General features: G+C 51.8%; 1 protein-coding gene across 2 annotated transcripts in view; it reads left to right on the top strand.

Annotated features, from left to right (window-relative positions):
- The first annotated feature begins 5,479 nt into the window (after positions 1-5,479).
- Positions 5,480-9,799, top strand: part of KDM1A (lysine demethylase 1A) — a 139,172-nt gene continuing 134,852 nt past the window's right edge. The window contains exon 1 of one of the 2 annotated variants that reach the window (XM_065421491.1): positions 5,480-5,752. In XM_065421491.1, coding sequence (XP_065277563.1) covers positions 5,480-5,752 — 273 coding nt within the window. The remainder of the gene's footprint in view (positions 5,753-9,799) is intronic. The other variant, XM_065421492.1, reaches the window with a different exon arrangement.

Below are 9,799 nucleotides of genomic sequence, written 5' to 3'. Positions count from 1 at the left end.
CTTAAGGGCAGGCCCATAATTGAACCTTCGGGCTCCAGCCCCCCTGCTTCAGGCTGGGAGCTCTGCCCGGCGAGTCCCACGGCCATAGACTCCTAGTGAGAGACTGCCATGCTCTGCAGGGACTAACGCACTGCACAAGTGTTCGCAGGAACCCTCACGCCAGGCAGTGTCTGCAAAGCAGTCGGGTTCAATGGGCAGCTGGAACCTAACACGGGGAGTCCCAAGATTAGCCTGGAGAAATGACGCTTAAAGCATCTGCCAGCTGGCCAAGCCAGAGCAGGCCACAGCCAAGTGGGAGTGGCTCCAACTTAGGCTCTGTCCCTCTCTGACACTCCCAGGTGGGAGCAGCCAGGCTCTCCAGACACCCCCTCTGGGTGGAGTCTCTTGCTTGGCCCGTCCCTGGCAGCTGGGGCGGCAGCAGGCTGCCCCCACCCAGACCCCGCTGCGGGGACAGGGGCTGAGTGAGCTGGAGTCCCCTCTCCCCACTCCCACAGCAGAGCCCAGGCATGGAGCGGGCCACTGCTGCCTCACAGCCAGGCTCTCTCAGGCAGATGCTGCTCTGTCCTGCTCCCGGCCCGGCTGTCACGGAGAGCAGCCAATTTAGCCAAAGGGGGGGGGGGGAGGTGCAGGGAGAGAAGGGAAAGCCCCTTTCCCTCCCAGCCCCCAGCGGGCCAATCTGTGGGGACACGACCCCCCATACCACCCCTATGCATTGCCTCTGGATAACTGGTGGATATGGGGAAAGCAGTGGACATAATATACCTTGACTTTAGCAAAGCTTTTGATAAGGTCTCCCACATTATTCTTGCCAGCAAGTTAAAGTTGTATGGATTGGATGAACACACTATAAGATGGATAGAAAGCTGGCTAGATTGTTGGGCTAAATGTGTAGTTTATCAATGGCTTGATGTCTAGTTGGCAGCCAGTATCAAGCAGAGTGTCCCGGGGGTCGGTCCTGGGGCTGGTTTTGTTCAACATCTTCATTAATTATCTGGATGGGATGGATTGCACCCTCAGCAAGTTCGCAGATGACACTAAGCTGGGGGAAGAGGTAGATACACTGGAGGGTAGGGATAGGGTCCAGGGTGACCTAGACAAATTGGAGGATTGGGCCAAAAGAAATCTAATGAGGTTCAACAAGGACAAGTGCAGAGTCCTGCACTTAGAATGGAAGAATTCCATGCACTGCTACAGGCTGAGGACAGACTGGCTAAGAGGCAGTTCTGCAGAAAAGCACCTGGGGATTACAGTGGATGAGAGTCAACAGTGTGCCTTTGTTGCCAAGAAGGCTAACAGAATATTGGACTGCATTAGTAGGAGTGTTGCCAGCAGATTGAGGGAAGTGATTTATCCCCTCTATTGGGCACTGGTGAAGCCACATCTGGAATATTGCGTCCAATTGGAGAGAGCCCAGCGGCGGGCAACGAAAATGATTAGGGGGCTGGGGCACATGACTTTATGAGGAGAGGCTGAGGGGACTGGACTTATTTAGCCTGCAGAAGAGTGGGGGGGGGGGGGGGGGGGAAGGATTTGATAGCAGCCTTCAACTACCTGAAGGGGGGTTCCAAAGTGGATGGAGCTAGGCTGTTCTCAGTGGTGGCAGATGACAGAACAAGGAGCAATGGTCTCAAGTTGCAGTGAGGGAGGTCTAGGTTGGATATTAGGAAAAACTATTTCACTAGGAGGGTGGTGAAGCACTGGAATGGGTTCCCTAGGGAGGTGGTGTAATCTCCATCCTTAGAGGTTTTTAAGGCCTGGCTTGACAAAACCCTGGCTGGGATGATTTAGTTGGGGTTGGTCCTGCTTTGAGCAGGGGGTTGGACTAGATGACCTCCTGAGGTCTCTTCCGACCCTAATTCTTCTATGATCCTATGAACACACACAGTGTCTTTGTCCTTAGTACGGATCCCTTTGTTCACACATATTAGTAAGAATGTATATGTATCAAAAAACCAAAGAGGCAAGGAAAATACTATCTCAGGTGAAAATACAGGCATGAATCCTACATTGGCACTAGCACTCCTAACACAGTGTATTTTGCTTGAAGTGCTTGGGAGACCTCAGCTCAGGAACAAAAACTGATGCACACCCTCTCCAAATTGAGAGAGGGACAGACTGGGTTTTAAATGTATATTGGTCAGACTTCTGACTAGGGCAGTATGATATAATTCTGACCCCCCCCCCGCCCCTGCCCCGCCTCTTCCCACCCATGCTCCGCCCTTGCCCCACCTCCATTCCATCCCTTCCCCAAAATCCCCACCCCACCCCGCCTTTTCCCACCGCAGCCCCTTCCCGCCCCCATTCCACCCTCTTCCCCCAAGTCCCCGCCCTGCCCTGCCTCTTCTCCGCCTCCTTCCCTGAGCGTGCCACATCCCCGCTCCTCCCCTTCCCTCCTGGAAAGTCCTAAGCACCGCCAAACAGCTGTTAGGTGATGGTGGGGTGGGAAGCACTGGAAGGGAGGGGGAGGAGCGGGGACACAGCACGCTGACGGGGGGGAAGGAGGCAAGGAGGGGGGAGCTTGGCTGCCGGTGGGTGTGGAGCACCTGCTAATTTTTCCCTGTGGGTGCTCCAGCCCTGGAGCCTATGTTCTGGGGTGCAAGGCTGGGGAGCTGGGGGGAATTGGCTGGAGTTTCTCTATTGTTAGTTCATGACTGACTGGGAGAAGCATTCATGTAACTTCCATGATTCTAACTCAGCTGGGTGTGTCCCTGTCTGTGGATGTCTGTGTGACTGCAGTACCTACCAGAGGTTTGCAGCTTGTCATAGCATCACAGGGTGAGAGGGAGCCCAGGTGGGTCAGACACAATGCTCAGTGGTCCTACAGTTCAGGTTGCAGCCTGGGAAAACCCATCACACACAGATACAGAATGGAAGCAGAAGGACATGGTCGAGGAGGAGAGGAAATTATGGTGGCTCACAACCTCAACATGAGTTAGCAATGTGATGTTGTTGCAAAAAAAGGAAATGCAATTTTGGGTTGCATTGACAGAGGCATAGTATGCAAGTCATGGGAGGTGAGAGTACCACTCTATTCAGTCCTGGTTGGGTCTCAGCTGGAGTACTGTGTCCAAGTTTGGACACCACTTGGTCAGCTTGGAAAAGAGACGATTAAGGGGGGATATGATAGATGTCTATAAAATCATGACTGGTGTGGAGAAAATAAACAAGTGTTATTTACTCCTCATAACACAAGAACTAGGGGTCACCAAATGAAATTAATGGGCAGCAGTTTTAAAACAAACAAAAGGAAGTATTTCTGCACACAGCGCACAGTCAACCTGTGGAACTCCTTGCCAGAGGATATTGTGAAAACCAAGACTCTAAAAGGGGGGGAGGGATAGCTCAGTGGTTTGAGCATTGGCCTGCTAAACCCAGGGTTGTGAGTTCAATCCTTGAGGGAGCCATTTAGGGATCTGGGGCAAAATCTGCCTGGGGATTGGTCCTGCTTTGAGGAGGGGGTTGGACTCGATGACCTCCTGAGGTCCCTTCCAACCCTGATATTCTAAGATTGAAAAAAAGAACTAGATAAATTCATGGAGGATTAGCCAGGATGTGCAGGGATAGCCTCTGTTTGCCAGAAGCTGGGAATGGGCAAGAGGGGATGGATCACTTGATGATTACCTGTTCTGTTTCCTCTGGGGCACCTGGCATTGGCTGCTGTTGGAAGACAGGATACTGGGCTTAGATGGACCTTTGCTCTTACCCAGTATGGCCGTTCTTATGTTCACTGTATAGAAAGGATGTACAAAAACTGGAAAGGATCCAGCAGAGAGCGACAAAGATGATCAAAGGTATGGAATGCAAGTCATATGAGCAAAGGCTAAAGGAACTGCATATATTTAGTTTGCAAAAGAGGAGATTAAGGGGGAACATGATAGCAGTGTTCAAATACTTGAAAGGCTGCTATAAAAAAGATGGGAGAAAAGTTGTTCTCTCTTGCCACAGAGACGAGGACAAGAGGTAAAGGGTACAAACAACAACAGAGCAGATTTAGATTAAATCTCAGGAAAAACTTCCTAACTGTAAAAACAGTAGGACAATGGAACAGACTGCCTAGGGAGGTTGTGGAAACTTCTTCACTGTAGGTTTTCAAAAGGAGGCTGGATAGCCATCTGTCTTGGACGATTCAGACCCAACAAATCCTGCATCTTGGCAGGGAGTTAGACTAGATCAGGAGTTCTCAACCTTTCTCTTTCTGAGGCCCCCTCAACATGCTATAAAAACTCCATGGCCCATCCGTGCCACAACATCTGGTTTTCTGCATATAAAAAGCCAGAGCTGGCGTTAAGGGGTAGCAAGCAGGGCAAGCAAACCACTGGTGGCACAGAGAAGCTAAGTTTCTCAGGCTTCTGCGTCAGCTCCATGTGGCAGGGCTCAGGGCTTCAGCCCTATGCTGTGGAGTTCAGCTTTCCCCACTGAGCCCCAGCGAGTTTAACACTGGTCCTATTTGGCAGCCCCCAAGGGAACCCCTGGTTGAGAACCACTGGACTTCACTAGACAACCATTGCAGTCCATTTGCACCCTGTGATTTTACAGTTAATTTACAGAATGATGTTAGTGTCTACACATGCAATAATTGGAGCATGCAGGTTTGGAAGTTCCCAAGGTATACAACAACCCAGATATTTTGATTGCGAAGTTTGCAGGTGTGCAAACTCACCAGGACCCGAGGGGGTCCCCTGGAACTTGCACATTCCTGGCTGGGAAAGCAGCCAGCGATGGCGAAGCGGGACCCTGTGTCGTTCAGAGGCCCATGGACCCTGGACAGGCCTGGCTCAGCTCCTGCCCCGCACATGACCGCAGGCACCAGAAGCGAACCCAGTGGCGCTGGGGCCGGCTAGGCCGGGGCTATTCCGGCGGACGCAGCGAGGGCACGTCGTGACGCTGGGGCGGGGCTATTCCGGCGGACGCAGCGAGGGCACGTCGTGACGCTGGGGCGGGGCTATTCCGGCGGACGCGGCGAGGGCACGTCGTGACGCTGGGGCGGGGCTATTCCGGCGGACGCGGCGAGGGCACGTCGTGACGCTGGGGCGGGGCTATTCCGGCGGACGCGGCGAGGGCACGTCGTGACGCTGGGGCGGGGCTTTTCCGGCGGACGCAGCGAGGGCACGTCGTGACGCTGGGGCGGGGCTATTCCGGCGGACGCGGCGAGGGCACGTCGTGACGCTGGGGCGGGGCTATTCCGGCGGACGCGGCGAGGGCACGTCGTGACGCTGGGGCGGGGCTTTTCCGGCGGACGCAGCGAGGGCACGTCGTGACGCTGGGGCGGGGCTATTCCGGCGGACGCGGCGAGGGCACGTCGTGACGCTGGGGCGGGGCTATTCCGGCGGACGCGGCGAAGGCACGTCGTGACGCTGGGGCGGGGCTATTCCGGCGGACGCGGCGAAGGCACGTCGTGACGCTGAGGCGGGGCTGTGGCGCTTGCTCGCTGGTCCCTTTGTCCAGCTCGCTGCAGGCAGCGCGGAGCGGGCTGGAGGCGATGCTGTCGGGTGGCAAGAAGGCGGCCGAGGGCGGCGGGGAGAGCGGGCCGGAGGTGCCGGTGCCGCCGCCCGGCCTTCCGAGTTCGGAGGGCGGTTCGGGCGCCGGGGGCCCGGAGCGGACTCCACGTAAGAAGGAACCGTCTCGGGCCTCTCCCCCGGGAGGCCTGTCTGAGCCGCCAACCGCCGGCGCCATCGTCGCCCCCGGACCCGAGACTACGGGCATAGCCGAGACACCCGAGGGCCGAAGGACCAGCCGCCGCAAGCGGGCCAAAGTAGGTGCCGGCCCAGGCGGGCTGCGCTGGGGCCGTTCCTCCCCGGCCTGCGTAGGGGAGGGGCTGGCTGGGCTCGGGCACCGGTCTCCGGTCTCCGAGCAGAGGAGCGGTCGGGAGCTGGATCAGGACCGCCCAGCCCTGCCCTGCCCCTTCTTCCGGGCTCTAGCTAGCCAGGGGCCGGGATGAGCTTCTCTGCCCCGTTCGGAGCAGCCTGTCTCTCTGGCCCCCTGCTGGTGTCGGGCTGTGAAATCCCGCTGCGCGCCAGGCTTGTGTCTGCAGGGTGGGCAGGATCCCACCCTGAGCTCCGCGGGGCTGGGTGTTGGTATCGGCAAACGCTGAACACGAGGGTGGGGAGAGAAGCCTAGAAAACAAATTATTTGAAAGGGTGAAAATGATGAAAGTCTCAGACATTTGGCACAGGATTAAGAGAAAACACACTAAAAAGAAGTAGATGGGAATACCTATGTTGTACTTGCTGTATAAATGCTTTTATTTTAAATGTTATATTGGACTGGCAACTTCTATCAAGAAGTAAAAATGCAGTTTTACGTGTTGCTGGGGGGCGGGGGGAAGATATGAAGCCCATGGGGCTACAGATTCCATCTCCCTTCTTTTTTTTGTTCTACTATCGGTAGTGAAATTGCATGTGCATTAGTATTCAAGTCTAGGGTAGGTCTACACTACAAAATTGCATTGGCGCAACTGCACCTCTGCAGCGCTTCTGGTGAAGATGCTCTAAGAAGCTGATGGGGGAGATTTTCTCCTGTCAGCTTAATAACTCCACCTCCATGAGAGGTGGTAGCTATGTCTCCTGCTGATATAGTGTTGTCTACGTGGGGGGGTTAAGGTAGGTATAACTAAGTTGCTCAGGGGTACAATGCACTACTGAAGAGTAGTGTGTGTAGTGGCCTTAGTTAATGTGTGTTGAAAAGAAAGTGGACTCCAATGTTTTGCACCTTTTTTGCAGACTAATGAAAACTCCTGCATCAAGGCACAATGTGTGTAGGTTTGTTTTTTTGTGTGATCGGGCCTGGAAACTTAGACCACAATTTACAAACGTTAGTGCCTGAGGTAAGGCACTAAATCTCTTTTGAAGTAACTGGTCTGATTTTTTTTAACAAGATGCTGAATGTAACCTTTGAGAGCTGTGTACCTCTACAAATTAATCCCTACACCTGTAGGAAACCATTAAGAATATGATAATCTAATTGTCTAAAAGTGTATTTGGAAAGCAGCAGATGGATAGAGAAGCGATTCAGAGTAACATTTCATGAAATGCATGGAGCCCCCTGATTGAAAAAGGGAACATCTCTTTGAGACTCCTTTTCAGCATAGAATGGTTGTTCATTGTAAGATTACTAACCTGCCCAACACTAGACATGTGCACATAGTTTTCTTTTGCACGAGTCTTACTCTTGTGCTCCTGCATGAGACAGGCTGAAGACTCCCCATGCTCTCCAGTTGGATCTTTGAAATAGTTCCCCGCCCATTTCCTTTCCAACTTTCCTTTCACTCCAGATCTTGACAACTGGCTTATGGATTTGCCTTGATGCCACTACTGATGCCTTTACTTTCCCAATCATTTACTATTAAACAATTTTTTAAATTGCTTGTTCTTGTGTTTTGTTGGTGCAGTGTGTTATTGGACCTTAGCTGGCCAGGCTTCCAGATCAGTGGGTCATGATATGTAGAGGGTGGGTTAGGGCATCATTATCTCAACATTACTATTGCTGCTTTAGCACTCTGTTGTACGTCATCAGGGCTCTCTCTAGTTTAACCTTTCTCAAGGCCAGACTGCATTGTGTCAAACTACAGTGTCCGTAGGGAGTTAGTCTGGGTCCTGCAGTGCCACAGTTTACAGATTAACAGGGTGAACGTTACCCTTCACAATTCTCTTAGATTGGAAGGCTCTAGGAACATACAAAGACAGTGATCACGTGCAGTCGCAAGTAAGAAGTCTTGTCTGTATTAATAGTTTTACTGATTAGGATTACAATCACACATAAGTATGCAAAACTTGAGAGAGCCAATGCAGTGTTCATACATAGCCAAAGATGATATAGAGTCTGGTGGACCTCTTAAACAGGTGGTCTTCCCACCCTATCCATAGCAGGGAATCCTTTTTATCCTATTAAGACCATGCCTAACAACTTATCCATATGCAGGAGTGTTCCAACCTCCTTTTCCTTATCTGAACTTCCATACCCTATAGTTTTTTGGGGTGCCGCTTCTCATAGGTTGTTTTTTTTAGTTCCCTTTATTCTCATAACAGCTACATGCACATGTTTCCATGGTAACCTGCAGTAAGCAGAACTTACAGTGATGTTACAATCAGGTGTCTTGCTGTCTAGATGGGTACATTGTGACATATTTTCCCAGAACATCACCTGTAAGGCACATTCTTTACAGTAAACTTGTAATTTCACTGGCATGGGGTCATTCCTGGGTCACCTACTTATGTCAGGCCTCCTTAAGCTTGAGGCCCAGTGTGACTAAGCTGAAATCTTACGAGCCTTACTTAGCCTGTAGGCCCTTGTGTTACAGCTTTGTTTTACTTATATACTCCTAAATGATTGTCCGTCTTGTAATCCTGTCTACTCATATCTGTACCTATACCTACAATTTAAATCTAGTCATCGCTCTTTGATCATGTATGTATTAACATGAGTTTGCCACATCAATAGATAACACAATTAAATGGTAACATGAATTAATTGGCTACAGTTCTTAAGCCAGGCGCACCTGAAAACCCTCCTAGAGGCTCCAAGTGGGTCATCTTGTAATACTGGCTTGAAGTGTTTCAAAGACTTTATCCTCAAAGTTTGTCCAAATCCACCACTTTCAGTACTGGAGTCAGGGAAGCATTAGCTGTGCCTTGTAAGAATGCAATCTACACTGTACTTCAGTGATACCTGTGCTATATCTCTAGTGGATGAAAATATGAAAGCAGATTAGAAAGCCTTGGAACTGTGCAAGTGTAGTTCGCTTTAGTATGCGAACCTGTGCTACCGGCCCTTGTGTTTGAGACTGCACCAGTGTTGACTTTCATCACAGTAGTAAAAACTGCAGATGAGTCTCCAGTAGCATTGTTTTAGAATCATAGAATATCAGGGTTGGAAGGGACCTCAGGAGGTCCTCAAAGCAGGACCAATCCCCAACTAAATCATCCAATCATCATTTACATTAGGGCTACTGCTGGTTCAGCATCTGAACCAGTGATAGGGTCAGTGGGAGTTTTTTTTAAATTCCCCAAGATTAGATACAGCTACATAAATAACATGAATAAGAATATTTTTTTAATCATGTTTAGGGCTCTGTGTTTGTCACGGAGGTTGCGAAAGTCCCCGATTCCATGACTTTCTGCAACCTCCATAACTTCTGTGGTGGCTGTGGCTGACGTCAAGGTTGCCCAAGCAGCTGGCTCCTGGGCCAGCTGCTTGGGTGGCCCCGCAGCCAGCCATGGCTGGAGCAGCCCCCGGGCCAGCCACACCAGTTGCTTCATGGCAGAACTCTTTGCCACTCTTAGGGCCCTGGGCCTAAGTGGTGGAGCAGGGTGGGCCCAAGTCCCCCTACCCCGGCTGCCGCTCCCCTCCCCCCGAGGTAGCGGCCCATCAACTTGCTAATAGGCCTTACTGCCCTGTGAATAAGGCATGGACCAGCATGGCGAAAGTGGACCTGTTGGCCGGCGAATCCCCAGACAGTTGTGTGCTGCCAAGAGGAGCATTTCTGAAGGGATTGCTCCTGTATGGATTGTAACTATAGACAGGTATGGGTAGCCAGCCCATGGGCCTGGAAGAAGGCCCCAGGGAAGGCCAGGGTTCCTGTGCATGTAAATGGGACACCCACAGTGGCTTTGTTTGACTCCAGGTGTAGTCAGACCCTCATCTGTAGGGAGCTGGTCCCAGCTCCCGAACCAAATGGATTTTGAATACACCTACAGTGCGTCCATGAAGATGTGAACTTTTACTTCACTACCTGGGTGGCCTTGGAGATCTCTCACCATTGTGCGGCCCTGCAGGTCAGCCTGACCCCTAAGCTGGCCTGTCT

The sequence above is a fragment of the Emys orbicularis genome, chromosome 23 (genome assembly GCF_028017835.1).
Source record: "Emys orbicularis isolate rEmyOrb1 chromosome 23, rEmyOrb1.hap1, whole genome shotgun sequence".
In the NCBI taxonomy this organism is placed as follows: domain Eukaryota; kingdom Metazoa; phylum Chordata; order Testudines; family Emydidae; genus Emys; species Emys orbicularis.
Note: the sequence above shows the minus strand (reverse complement) of the source record. Positions and strands in the feature narration are given on the sequence as shown.